At 42.3% G+C, this 14,652-nt stretch overlaps 1 protein-coding gene across 6 annotated transcripts in view; it reads right to left on the bottom strand.

Annotated features, from left to right (window-relative positions):
* Window positions 1-14,652, bottom strand: part of LOC115353022 (collagen alpha-1(XV) chain-like) — a 161,280-nt gene that overhangs the window by 94,845 nt on the left and 51,783 nt on the right. For 5 of the 6 annotated variants that reach the window (XM_030041934.1, XM_030041937.1, XM_030041938.1 and 2 more), the window contains exons 4-6: window positions 12,315-12,389; window positions 11,753-11,848; window positions 97-223 (exon numbers count right to left, since the gene is read on the bottom strand). In XM_030041934.1, coding sequence (XP_029897794.1) covers window positions 97-223; window positions 11,753-11,848; window positions 12,315-12,389 — 298 coding nt within the window. The remainder of the gene's footprint in view (window positions 1-96; window positions 224-11,752; window positions 11,849-12,314; window positions 12,390-14,652) is intronic. The other variant, XM_030041939.1, reaches the window with a different exon arrangement.

Here is a 14,652-nt window from a genome sequence, read left to right on the forward strand (position 1 = left end):
AATGACAGGCTCAGTCCTAGAGAACGTAAATGACCACCCTCCCCGCTACCTCCCCCCTGCCCCCCCCCCCAAAAAAAGGAAAAAAAGAGGCAGTGCCTTGTTCTTTAAGTTTAGCTGCTTCAGAGGTTTCTTCTGAGCTGTGATTTCCAGAGAAATCGTTTTCTTCCAAGTAAGACAGTATAGTTGGGGGGGCTTCCACTGGCTCAGCCAACATATCTTCAGGCTAAAAAAAACATAAAATCCCAAAGAACTGTTTAGAGAGAAGGCTTATCACATATTTTAAAGCATGAATCAGTAGATTACCTTCCTCGAAGCATAGTAGTCAGAACTACCACATTTATGAAGCAAAACAGAAATCCAGATCTTTCCCACTTAATATCTTGCCAGTATCCGTCCTTACTCTTATGCTGCCCTTAGAAACATTAACTGTCATTGCCATCATAAAAACTGAAATTTGTTAATTGCCAATATATACACCCCCTTCCATTTACAAGTTTTTAATTTATTTCACCTTCTATTTAACTTTTCCTCTTTACAGTACGCATCTAGTTTTTGCTTATCAGCAGATGTCACACTAATTTGGTCAAGCTCTTGAGAAAAACTAGCACAATACCTTTGAACTCCATTCCTCCAAACCAAGTGATGTTCACTTGTCAAACCCATAGAGAGGGAGAAAAACACAAGGAATGTAAAGTTATCACTGCAGGTTTAAGAGCCTAGAGCTGGCTGGTACCCACCCTTCCCCCTGCTGGCTGTGGGTGGGCAAGAGGTGGCCATTTCGATAACCTGGTATCAGCTGCACGCAGGAATGTAAGGAGCCTACTCCCTACTGGAATTAGAGACCTGGAGAAGCGCTGTCTCAGCGTAGCGAGGAGATTACTTCATGCAAACCTGCATTTGCAATTTAAATAAAATTTAAAAGTGATTATGTTGCCATGGTAACCTGGAGCAGACTTAATGGGCCAAGCATCCCGGTCTTGAACCAGGTTAAGATGTACAAAATGGCATAATAGGGCTTGCTGAAGTAGTTCCCGAGTTGTCAGCAAAAGGAAGAGAGGTAACATCATTGGCATGATTTTTATCCTACTGGTTTGTATCCTTATAATTGAGGAAAAGCTTCAAGATACTTCTTGTTATTAAGAAACATATTGAAAATAGGCTTTAGGGCTCCATTTGAAGGGGGAAGGAAATATTTTCCACAGTGGGCTGGATCTGATCCCCACTATTTGATTTCAGTTTTACTTGCTCGACTTGAGAAAGAAACAAATGCATGTTTCTTCTGCTCTTATTTCTCTTATAACTATACACCTTGTTCTTGACATTCTGCGTAGGAATATTTCAATTAATCTTTACAGACCGATAACCTTTTTATGCAGCCTGTTTATCTGAACCATAGTAAACTTAGAGTGTTAAGCTAGTCATGTATTACAGGGTTTGGGGTTTTAAAATCCTTAATAAGACTGGGTCTTGGCTACTTTGAGAAGGGAGCACTAACTTCTCCCTTTAAACGCAATATCCAGTGACCTCCCTCTTCTGAGGCAGAATAACCAATACTTCAGATGAACAGTAGAAAATAATTCACACAATTCAGAATGTGCTCAATTGTACAGTCTATAAAGCATTCTTGATGTTTGTTTCTCACTGGAAAAAGAAATAAAGCAACAGTAGGACAAAGATTTAAGTGCTTCATTTTGAGAAATAATTAAAAAAAGCTATAAAATGGACACCTCCTCCCCCCCCCAGTATTAATAGATATCCCCAATCTAACTCTCTGCACTAGAAAACAATGGGAAGAATAAAGATATTTACTTGAAGATTGTGGAAAAGCAACCCAAACCTTAAGCTACACTCATAAGAATGTAAACTTAATAGATAATAGTGATTACCTGCCTGATAGAATTATAAGAATTAAGATAATGAAAAAAAGTACATTTGTGATTTAGTGAAGTGATTGGAAAAAAAAAACCAACAAAATATCTTGAAATAATCCCAGTCAGTTTAGACACGAAGACATACCTGTGGAATAAAGAAGTAGTAGCTAATAACCACACACAAAGGTTAGTGATCAACATCAGCCAATGGAGTTGAAAGGATGTGTCTAGTAAAAGAATAGTAGGGTGGATATCCTCTACTTGTCTACATGTACTCTGTCGTGGTTTAAGCCCAGCCGGTAACAAACCACCACGCAGCCGCTCCTCCCCCCAGCCACGGTGGGATGGGGAGGAGAAAATATAAAGAAACGCTCGTGGGTCGAGACAAGGACGGGGAGGGATCACTCACCACTTACGGTCACGGTGAGATAGAGAACGAACTGCTTATTGCTTAATGATTGTCTCTCTGTAACTTTACATACCAAGGACTGGTGTTTGTCAAGGATTAAGCCTGTCAGAGACTGGTACTTGGGAGTGATGAGCAAGAAGGAGCCATGAACGATCACAAAACTTAATTAAATGTTTGATGAATTTACGATCTTGTTGAGAAAGCACAAGCAGAGGCCTTGCTTGAACAGATAGGGCTGGAAAAGATAAGAACTCCTGCCTTTGTTCTTGTCCTTGTAGATAATTTAGCTTAAACTAGCCATATGGTTTTACACCACTAATGAAAACTTAAATAATAAGAGCACTAACAAGCACTGATGTATCAAAACATGTAAAGGACCATACTGCGCAGAATCCCCTGAGGAGGGTCAAATAGCGGACAAGTGAGGAAGACTATGGAAGACCACCAGAGGACTCCTGAAGACCACCAGAGACCTTCAATGCGCCTGCGTAAAGGACATTTACATATGCTAATGGTTTCCCGGAAAACTAATGAATATGTATAACATTTCTCGGAAATCTAGTGAATATGTATGTAGAACATGTACTTAACCTGCACAATTAGACCCGACGGTGTGCACGGTAGGTGGAGCGATCCCTCGTGCATCCAGCGCTGCCAATAAAGAATACCTACTTAACAGTTAATCAAACTATTGTGTTAGTTTCTTTGAATCAACGGGCAGAAGACAGGCTCAACGTGGGGGAGAAACAAAATCAATTTAATTTGCTCCCAGTCGAACCAAACCAAGGATAATGGGGAGTAAACCCCAACGCGAGAGCAGCTTCCCCCCCGCCCTCCCTCCCGCCCTCCCGCCTCAGCCCCACTCCCGGTTCTCTCTCCCCAGGGGAGCAGGGGACGGGGGCTGGGGTCGGTTCCTCACCCCTTGTCTCTGCCGCTCCTTCCTCCTCGGGGGGAGGAGGACTCCGCGCTCGGCCCCTGCTCCGCCGTGGGGTCCCTCCCGCGGGAGGCAGCCCTTCACCAACTGCTCCAGCGCGGGTCCTTCCCGCGGGCTGCAGTTCCTCACCAACTGCTCCAGCGCGGGTCCCTTCCGCAGACAGGGTGCGGTCCTTCAGTCACAGACTGCCTCAGCCACGGAGGCGCGGCCATTTTGGGCGGCCTCCGCTCCCCCGCTCCCCTCCACGGGCTGGGGGGGACAGCCTGCCGCCTCACCGCGTCCTCCCCCGCTCCTCCTCCTTCCCTGACCTCGGTATCCGCAGAGGGGTTCCTCTCACATCCCACTCCCCCGACTCACGGGCCGTTCCCCTCTGGAATCTGCTCTCCCAGAGGCGCGACCGCCGTCGCGGAGGGGCTCGGCCTGGGCCAGCGGCGGGTCCGGCTCCGAGCCGGGGGAGCTTCCAGCGGCTTCCAGCAGGAGCCGGCCCTGCGCACCCTCACCCCGTACACAAAAACCCGCCACACAAACCCCCAAAAACTCCCTGTGCACAAAGGCAATGGGGAAATGGATTAGGAGATTGCAGGTGGGCATTTTAGTATCTTGTCCTGCCCCATAGAAAATAAAGCAGCATGCCACTGCGTGTGGACTGCCCACAGCAATCCTCCTTACAGAGCTATGTTAGTATATTTGTATATATATACAGAGCAGTATTTGTATAGGTACAGCTGCTCAGAAGTCAGTGAAGCTCTATGAAGCACCAAGTCTGTTTGCTTTCCCATCTGCAGCTCCTAATGAATAGGAGGACACTACAGAGAGGACAGCCAGTTACAGTCTAGGTCCTGCAGGGGAGTGAACTCAGAAGAACATCCAAAAACCAGAGTTATAAAAGGTTATTCCTGCCTCTCCGCATAAAATAAGATTCAGCGTATTCTCCTGCTGTCCTGCCCATCTCAAAACTTTTCCTCAGGAGAGAATGCTTCTTGGGAAACTCACAGATATAGTTTTCTCTAGATTTTTCTGTCCTCTGGTGGTAAGGAAAGGACTTTCTGTGTCACCTAGACCATCTCCTTGCAGTTTAGGCTTCTCGTTTGACAGTTCTTAGCTCCCATACATACACCGCAATTCAAACACTGAGGGTTTTCCTCCCTCAGGAAAGGTCTAGAATCTACAGAAAGCCCTCAGTAACAGGAGAGGGGTCTGACATGTGTGCAGCAAGTGCTGGGATCTTAATCACTTCCTTCATTACATGCCGTTTTTTCTTATGTGCGCCAACTATCAACACTTGTTTTAGCATTCCTTAACTGGGAACACAATGGCTTCCGCACTTTCTGGGAGATAACTGTGTGGCCTAAGAACTAAGCGCCTAGGCTGTACACTTGATTTTCAAGGAACATGGTAGGCACCATATTGCCCAGTCTGTTAGGAAATAGAAAGGGTGTCACTGGAGGATTTACACTGTTGAGGACAAGCCTTCATTCTGGGCCAGCAGGTCTTCCCAGGCTCTCTGGTCTCTGACGTCTGCCTTTTGTGTTCAGGATGAGGTTCAGACTGTAAGAATGGAATTTCTTGAATGTAACCTCTGCCACCACAGGCACAACAGCAAGATAAAGCTTGCGTAAATGTGACTTAGGAATCACTCTCTTGGGAAAGAGCAACTTCACTGTAACTTTTTCCCTGATGGACTTCATTCTCTTGCTCTAATGATACATTTTCTTTGGTATTCTGTCCACTCTATGTCCAGCCACAGGGGACTTGAAAAGACATAGAAAAAATGGCCCCCAACCCATGTCACTGAGTCAAGATTCACACAGGCTGCATGGGCACGTGGAAAAAATTTTAGTTGGGAGGAACCTCTTGAGGTCATGTAAGTAGACCACTCATGTAAGTAGATCAGCTCAGCCATGACTTTTTCTAACCAAATCTTGCAAACTTCTAAGGACAGAGATTTGATATCCTGTTTGGGTGACCTGTTCCAGTGCTGCACTATTATCCTATTGATGTGAGTTTTCCTGAAATACAGCTTGTACTTCCCCAGCTACAACTTGCAACTTTTGTTGACTGTCACCACTCAGACAAGTCTGGTTCCATGGTCATTGGTGTCAATATGTATAAAAGTGTGTGTGTCACTTCTGTAAAGACCACAGATTAAACAATGAAGGACTAGGTTATTGAAAGGTAAAATCTGTTAGTGGATTTTATATTTAACTCTGAATGAAGAAACAAGGATAAATACACACTACTAAATACTAGTATGCAATCCAGAACATAGTTTAGAATCCCCATAAAAAGAATTTAGAACTTTTTAAATCTCTTGTGATCGGTGTGTGGATAACAGAAAATTAGTTAAAAAATGGTAAAACTAATTTGGAATGTTTACTCTCAGATTATTACATTTACTCTAAAGCCAAAGGAACAATCCACATCACTACAGACTGGCCAGGCTCACTTTGATCTCTGTGAAAATCGTGAGGCAGGTCCTCTTGGAACATGTTTCTAGGCACATGAAGGAGAAGGAGGTAACTGGGAACTATCAGCATGGATTTACCAAGGGTAAATAACTCCTGACCCACCTGATTGCGTTATGTGATAAAATGATTTGATTTGTGGATGAGGAGAAAGCAGTGGATGTCATCCACCTTGATTTTAGCCAGGTTTCAACACTGTCTCCCACAATATTCTTGTATCCAAGCTAGGACATTACAATCTGGGTGGGAGAGCAACAAGATGGGTAAAAAAATAGTTGGATGATTGAACTCAGAGCATAGTGTTTAATGGGACGCACTAATGGGTCCATCCTGGGATCTGTTGTGTTTAACATCTTTACCAATGACCTGAGAGGCAGCAGAGTGCTTGCTCATAAAGTTTGCAGGTAATGCCAAAGCAGGAGTTGGAGGTGCATCAATTAAGATGCTCAAGTGCAGGACTGCCGTCCAGAGGGACCTGGAAAGGCTGGAGGAATATGCCAGCATGAACCTTATGAAACTCAGCAAGGACAAACACAAAGAAGTCCTGCACCTGGGAAGGAAGAACCCCTTGCAATGACACAGGCCGGGGACGGACAAACCAGGAGGCAGCTCTGCAGAGAAGGACCTGGGGATTTTGGTGGACAGCAAGCTGAATGTGAACCAGCAGCGTGCCCTGGCAGCAAAAAAAGCTGTGTTAACAGGAACTCTGGCTACATGCTAGTAGGTCTAGGGAAGTGATTATCCCCTTTTATTCAGCACTTCTTGGACAACATCTAGAAAACTGTGCCTGGTTTTGTCCCCTATTACGAGACAGATATCAATAAACTAGAGTGAGCTCAGCAGATAGCTTACAAGACAGACAAGGGCTGGAGCACTTGTGCTGTGAGGAAAGGCTGAAGGAACTGGTTGTCTTCAGCCTCGAGAAGAGAAGGCTTGCGGAGACCTAGTGGCAGCCTACCAATACCTACGCAGGGTTCATCAATGATACGGAGCTAAGCTCTTAACAATGGTGCTTGGCAGTAGGACAAGTGACAATGGGCATTAAGTTGAAACAAGAGAGGTTCTGACTGGATATAAGGAGAAACATTTTCACCAATGAAGATAGACCTGCATTGGAACAGGCTCTACAGTGAGGTTGTTGCAGTCTACATCCTCAGATGTTTCCAAGACCAGACTGGAAAAAGCTCTGAAAAGTGTGGTCTGACCTGACTGATAACCCTGTTTTGAGCAGGAGGTTGGACTGGATGACCTTCCTTCCAATCTGAAATATTCTATGATCCTTGATTCTATTTTTGTGATTGTTAGTTCATAAAGATGTAAGGCTAATGAAACAAAATAGGTAGTATTGCTCCTGGGGGTAGGGAGGGGGGGGAATCACACAAACCCAGTACTGCAACACACATGAAATGGCTTGAACACTTGTGAACCAGCCATTAAAATTATTGTTCCCTACTTTTCCTTTCTGGCAGTGCCTTTCTGACGTACAGAGTAGTTCAGGCTATATTTTTCTGAAGATCCCTAGAGATAAGACCTGCAAAGGACAGTTTTTGGCTGAATAATCAGTTAGCATGGAATCCACAGAAAAATTCTTAAGAGACACCTCTTCTACAAATGTTAAACATGCCTTTTTTTCTGATTCACTGAAGCCTTTTTTGCTGATTCACAAGGCCCATTAAATGTAAACATTCTGAAATAGTCCAAAGAGTCCTATCCATTCCTAGTGCACAGTACTGAACTACTTAGCAGACAAACACAGATTAGAATATGCACCATCAACATTGCTAAGTGTCTTTATTCAGAGATTGCATTTTCAAGTATTACCTGTGACTTGTTTCCTTCCAGCTGAGCATAACAATTTACTTCAGAGTGCTGATTTGGAGAATTTGTTCAGCTATTTTTCAGAGTAGAAGATAAATAAAAATTTTCTCAGAAACATCTGTCAGGGACTGTACTGATTGTTAAATTGTCATTTGTTTCTCTGTCTCTTGTTTTCTTTACTCTTTCTTTACTCTCTTTACTATTTCTAAAGAGTAAACCCACTAAAACTCCATGGGCAGTCACTCTGGAAGGCACACAAATCCCACGAGATATTTGCATTTAGACATTTCTAATTTGGCAATAGCATTAAACATTTTGCTAAAGGAGACTACATATTTATTGACATGCTGGTATGGCCTTTTGAAGTCCCCAGGCATTTTAGGAAAAAATATGTGCGTCATCCAAGGAAATACTTCCACCTGAAGTTCTTGCATTTTGAAGAAAATAGCCATTTACTGGCCTTTCAGGCTTATGACTATTTGGCTCAGAAACCTAGGTATCATCATCCATTCTGTGATTGGCTCATACAAAGAGTTACTGTAACAGTAACTGGACTGCACGCAGACACAATGAAGATTGTTTCTACACAGTCCAAGAAATTGATAATCCACCACCAAAAAAGTGTCTGTAGAACAAAAAAGAGCCACGAAGAGGCTTCTTTCTTTCTTGTTTTCTAAGGGTCATAATCTGCCATATATACATATTTGCTTTATTAATTTTGTGGTGTAGCACTTCAGAGAAAACTATTTGTGTACTTAAAGCCAGGTTCAGTTTCCCAGACAATCTTAAAAATGTTTTAATAAGAAAATTAAAATAACATCAAAACAGACAATAATTTGTGGAGAAATTAAAATAAAATAAGTAAAAGCATTACAGCTAAATGGAAAAATTTTAACTGATACAATCATTGATGAGCAAGTGTGTCTTTGAGAGGCGCATCAGGAAAAGGTATACTTTGCCTCCTCATTTACGACAACCACAACTTCATCATTACCACATAATAAATTGTATTCTGTAATACTTTTTCTGTGACATTTTTCCTTCTGGGCATTGATTCTAGCTTAATTATGGAATTCAAGTTAGCTGTAGGCAACTTCTAGGTCTTCTGAAAAAGGTCTGACATTGCTGTATTACCTTGACATTGTCAGATCTTGAAATAACATTTTGGCACCCAAGACTGATCTCACATGTTTGGAAAATCAAAGGAAAATGTCATGTTTTTACTCCCTGGGAGAGGTATATAGTGATGAACAAGAGCTATTACAATTTTACATCCCTGTTTGTGTAAATCATAGATGTATTACTAATTTTTTAGCAATGTAACAATAACGCTTGCTCATTAAAATAGAAATTTTCTACCTTTTGTACTCTGCAACAGTGAATAATATGCTGGGATTATGCTGGGAAACAACATTATTTTGTGCTGGTTTTGTCTGGGATAGAGTTAATTTTATTCACAGTAGCTGGTACAGGGCTACGTTTTGAATTTGTGCTGAAAACAGTGTTGGTAACACAGGGAGGTTTTGGTTACTGCTGAGCAGTGCTTACCCAGAGCCAAGGGCTTTTCTGCCTCTCCCCCCACCCCACCAGCGGGGAGGCTGGGGGGGCACAAGGAGTCGGGAGGGGACACAGCCGGGACAGCTGACCCCGACTGACCCAAGGGACGTTCCAGACCATAGGACGTCATGCTCAGCATGTAAAGCTGGGGGAAGAAGGAGGAAGGGGGGGGACATTCAGAGTGATGGTGTTTGTCTTCCCAAGTCACCTTTAGGCGTGATGGAGCCCTGCTTTCCTGGAGGTGGCTGAACACCTGCCTGCCCATGGGAAGTGGGGAATGAATTCCTTGCTTTGCTTTGCTTGCACACACAGCTTTTGCTTTCCCTATTAAACTGCCTTTATCTCAGCCCATGAGTTTTGTCACTTTCACCCTCCTGATCCTTTGCCCCATCCCACCGGTGGGGGAGTGACTGAGTGGCTGCGTGGGGCTTACTTGCTGGCTGGGGTTAAACCATGACATCTTGCAAAAGGAGGAATAAAACCCCAAAATTCTACTATTGCTGTGTGCAATTTTGAACAGTGTAGTAATTACGATTGTTAAACAGAAACTTAAAGCAATAGCTAAAAAAAAAATCAATTTTTTCTGGATAGACTAGAGAAGTTAGACATCTTTCCTGAATTAGCTGCAGTTGTATCCAAATGAGAAAAAGTGAAAGCACAAAAAGATTTCATGGTTTAAATTTTGTGGTATGATGCAAAATGGAGAGGAGCCATCAAAGCACCAGGTGATTTTGCTGCCATTCAGAAGAACCCCAGCTGGCTGCAGAAATAAGCAGACGAGTATGTCCTGAAGTTCAGCAAAGTAAAATGCAAGTCCTGCATCCGGGGAGGAATTACCCCATGCAGCAACTGGCTGGAAAGCAGCTTTGCAGGAAAGGATGCTGGTAGACAAGTGGAAGAAGAGCCAGCACCGTGCCCTTCTGGCAAAGGCAGCCAGCAGCATCCTGGTCTGCGTTAGGAAGAGTATCACCAGCAGGTTGAAGGAGGCAATCCTTCTTGTCCTGGTTTCAGCTGGGATAGAGTTAATCTCTAACCACTGCTTCTGTATTAAGCAATGGTGAGACCCCCATCTTGCGTACTGTGTCCAGGTCTGGGCTCACCAGTACATGGACATATTGGACCAAGTCCACCAAAGGACCACATAGATCATTAAGGAACTAGGGCTTTTGACCTATGAGAGGAAGATAAGAGAGAGAGGACTGCCTCAAGAAGAGAAGGCTCAGAGCAATCTTATCAATGTGTACAAAATCCTGATAGGAGGGAGTAAAGAAGACAGAGCCAGACCCTTCTCAGTGGTACCCAGTGAAGGGAAAAGAGACAAGGGACACAAGTTAAAATACAAGAAATTCCAGTTCTACATCGGAGAAAAACTACACTGGATCAGAGGCAGTGGAGTCTCCATCCTTGAAGAAATCCAAACCCCACTGGCACTGAGCAACCTGCTCACTGAGCAACCTGCTGTCCTTGACTCTGCTTTGAGAATGGAGTTGGACAGGACAATCTTCAGAACTCCCTTTCAAACTCAGCTAGTCTGTGATTCTTTGAAAAGCACAAGGCAGGCCAAAAAGAGTTTAATGAGCTTTATGTAAAAGGCATAAAAATTAATAACAAATCTCTTTTCAAATGCATCAGGAGCAGGAAGCCAGGTCAATACACAATTAAGTTGTAAAAAGAGTGCTCAGAGAATTTTCAGCCATAGCAGAAAAAAATAGGGGTTTTTTGCATTCATGTTGACCATGGAAGAGTTAAAATTCCTGCAAAAGAATATTCTTGGGAAACTCAGCAGAGGATGTGTCTAAAACTGAAGTCTTTGTAAGAAAAGGGTAGGAAACACACTGACAAAGTGAGTGGCAACAAATCATCACAACCAAACAGTATTCACCCACGAGTTCTTAAGGATTCAACAACGAAAGAGCTGAAGTATGTGCTATATCAGGGAAAGGTGAGCACGGTTTCTGTAAAGTCATTTCTCACAAACCTACTGGCTTTCTCTAAAGGAATCAATGAGAACTTGGATAAAAGAAGAATGCTTGATATAAGCTGCAAGGAAAGCTTCATAGTGAGGAGTGGACTGGAACATTTCAGCCTGGCACAAAAAGGGAGGGGGAACATGATGTGATAGGAATGTCTAAAATCACAAATGTTATGGTGAGTAAGGAACAACTGTTTACTCTGTCTTGTGCAGAGTAACCACCAAATGAAAGTTGCAGTTAGCTTGTTCAGAAGGGCAAGCAAAAGGTGAAAGTCCGTCACAAAACATGTCATTAAATAAGCTAAATACCTCTGCAGCAGGAAGCTGAGGATGGTAAAATTCCCATGGGTTAAAAAATACAAAGCAAGAAATTCAAGGGCGAAAAACTCAGCGGAGGTCCACAAAACACAAACAGATACACTCTTGGCTCCAGCATGTCCTGAGATGGAAATTGTTGCAGACTAAAAGAGTATTCCCGGTAAGTGTCATATTTATGTTCCTGATCTGTTATTATACTCTTCCCAAAGTACTGGTTGCTGATTGTTGTCAAATATACCAGATTTTTGATCTGATGCAGCGCAGTCATTCTTATGGATGGGTGCATGTTCTCACAGGTGCCTTTGGAAGTTGTCACATATGAAAAACTAGTGACAAAATCCAGACCTCGCTATCTAAAAAAGTAATATTAAACCAAAAATGTAAAGCAAATAAATCAAATATATTTACCCTTATGGGAAGATGAGAAGGCGCAAGGACTTCTTGTGTCTCAGAAATACCTTCATGTTCTTGAATGCTGCCATTGCCACTGATGTCCCCTGAAGCCTGTGCAAAACCCAATCATGATAGCAAGTTCATAAAAGTCAGGGGAAAAAAAAAAAAAAAAGATCTTGATCTCCAAGGAATTGGCTACTTCAATGCAGAAAAAAACTGTCTTTTTTTTTTTTTTCCAGTTGGTGAAGCCTCAGTGTCATTATGATGTTAACTTATTTCAGTACTTACAGCATTTCATGAAAATAACCCTTCAAAAAAAATAAAAGTCAGAGTTCATTTTCTCAAAGGTGTTACAGACAACAGAAAATCATACTTTTTGAAAAATCACGGTTTTAGGGGCTGTGTAGTCAAAAAAAGAGATTCCCACACACAGATAGTTTTAAGTATGATACTATGTTCCCAAGAAGAAACACTACATTTAGTCTTATGAAAGATGTCTAATGGCAAATGACTTTGAAATGTCAAAGTGCTCTGAGGCACTGAGGATAGATAAATAAGTGTTTATAAGAATACTCACATAAGGGTCATCATCTTCACAATGATCTTCAGTAGCCCTTGGGTCAGATTTGATTGTCAGATGTTGAATTGAGCCCTACATGGAACAACAAAAACAGTTCAAGGAAGTAATATTTTAAGTAGCATGTGTGAAGTGGGGGTGGAGGAGTGGGAATTAAATCAAGAAAAAAACCCTCAGATTTTGTTCTCATTTGCTTGGAAAATGATCTGAAGCATAAAATTTTATGATAATATATCCAGTTTAAAAACGTAAATATGTTCTTCTGTTTTCCTTTTGCAAGATACAGAAAAAATTGAAGCTGCCAGAATACAATGACTATCATGTCCCAATGACAATACAATTGCTACACGGTATTGTTAGTGCCCCAATTGAAGGATCTAATCCTAGATTATGTCCTAGAGTCTGTAAAGCACTGGCTGCTTTTTCTAGTTAAGTGCATTGCAGCTCCAAAAATGGCATGTGAAAGACCCTAAAATTGGAGACAAAGGATGGGAAGGAAATACCAGTAAGTGATGAAGTGGGTCACAGAGAAGCCAGCTTAAAACATTCCAAAGGGGAAAGAAAGGAGATAGATTTTCTGATAACAAATGTTTGTTTTTTCAGAGTTACAAATTATATTTCTCAGTCTGACATGCTGAAGGAGCAGCAACAATTTCATTTTAAACATTTAAGTCTTGTTTCTTAGATTACAAAGACTCAAAGTGTTTTAAGAAACACGTGGGGGATATTTCCTTGTTACGAGGTCTCACAGAGTTAGGCATGATGCACACGTAGGACACAAAGATGGGTATTGAAATTAAGAGCCATCTTACCTAACACATAGGACCTGCCTCTTCCCGCTTTGCTGACTGTATATTTTGTTTCTCTGCTTTTGTATTTTCTGTAGAGAAGAGCCTGAAGAAGCTGACAGATTTAGTCTTTATCTCTAGACCGACACAGAATACTTCTCAGTCCAGTGATTTACTTCTCTTCAGGGAGCTAGAACGTTTACACCATGCAGTGATATCTTGGTTGTGCTCTGTCTGCTGAGTATTACCACAGACACGCAGCAGATCTGCTCACTCAGGTGTATAGAAAGCCTGAGTCTCGGTAAGCAAAACTGCAACTACTGTTGAGATGAGAAAAAGTAGTACGCTTTGCTGCTACTTAATGCCACCAAAAATTGCAAACTCCAGACAAGGAGTAGCTACCATTTGTATACACTGCTACATCTGACTTTCTACTCGCTCTTTCCCTCTGCAGCGGTCCTCTCTCTCCCTGTCCTAGAAGCATTGGGGAATTATAAGCAGGGAAGTACTTTAGAAGCAATATTTCTGGTGGCTTCTAGAATATTTCAGAAAGGAAGAAAATCTGAGATTCTATCTTTAATGATCCTCTAATTTCTGTGCCTTCAAAGACCACGAAACTCCTGCAGTTGGTGCCTCCTGAGTCTGCAGGCAACCTGAGGTAACAGCTCAGTGAACTGAACCATCCTATTTCTCTCAAAACTTAATAATGGGCAACTCTGATATTGCGCAATGTCAGACTAACTGAACAGTTCACTGAAAAATTATACATGAAACGAGGCACAACCAGACTCTTAAGCAGTCTCTTGGAAGCGATGCTTTGTTTTCACAGTATGAATGAATCACATTTGCAGAATGTGTTTTTCTCCTCTTGCTGTAATCTGCTGCCCTGGATGGTGGAGGTAGCAAAATGGAGAGCCCTAATGTTTCCCAAGTGTTGCTGCTAGCCAATTACTCCAACCAGGAAAGTCATGGCCAAGTCTGCCACGGTAGGAATGGTAGGTATGAGGTTATTGTAGTTCCCCCCTGGGTCTTGTGCCTTCTGCTGCCTTACCCGTTAAATCTGGTTTGCAGAGTCGAGCATCGTCACTGATTCAGCTATATTTGGTTGTTGTCTGATTTCTACTTTTCTTTACAAGCACCAGGGCTAGAATTTCCTTTTGTTTCCATAAAATCTGATGATAATTATGTCCTTTTGCGCCTGGCAACCAGAGCCTTAGACACACAAATTCCCATTAGCCAGAGCAAACCAGCAACTGACATCTATTCAGAGACATTTGCACAGTCTGCTGTGAATTGTTTCTATTTTGGGCAATCGATGGAAACAGTTCTTATCATACAAACAGAACTTGATGAGGACTCAACCATTTAGTATTTCTACCCAAAAGCAACTGTGACATATGATGCACAAAGAAATAAAGGCACAAGACCTAGAGTACACGTCACAATTAATAGGACTGAAGCAATCACAGTATTGACTGATATGTATGTACTTGATATAGCATACAGAACAGCCTATTTCAGTGGAAATGCCTTAAAGTGTAATCCACCAT

The sequence above is a fragment of the Aquila chrysaetos genome, chromosome 18, assembly GCF_900496995.4.
Source record: "Aquila chrysaetos chrysaetos chromosome 18, bAquChr1.4, whole genome shotgun sequence".
NCBI lineage: Eukaryota > Metazoa > Chordata > Aves > Accipitriformes > Accipitridae > Aquila > Aquila chrysaetos.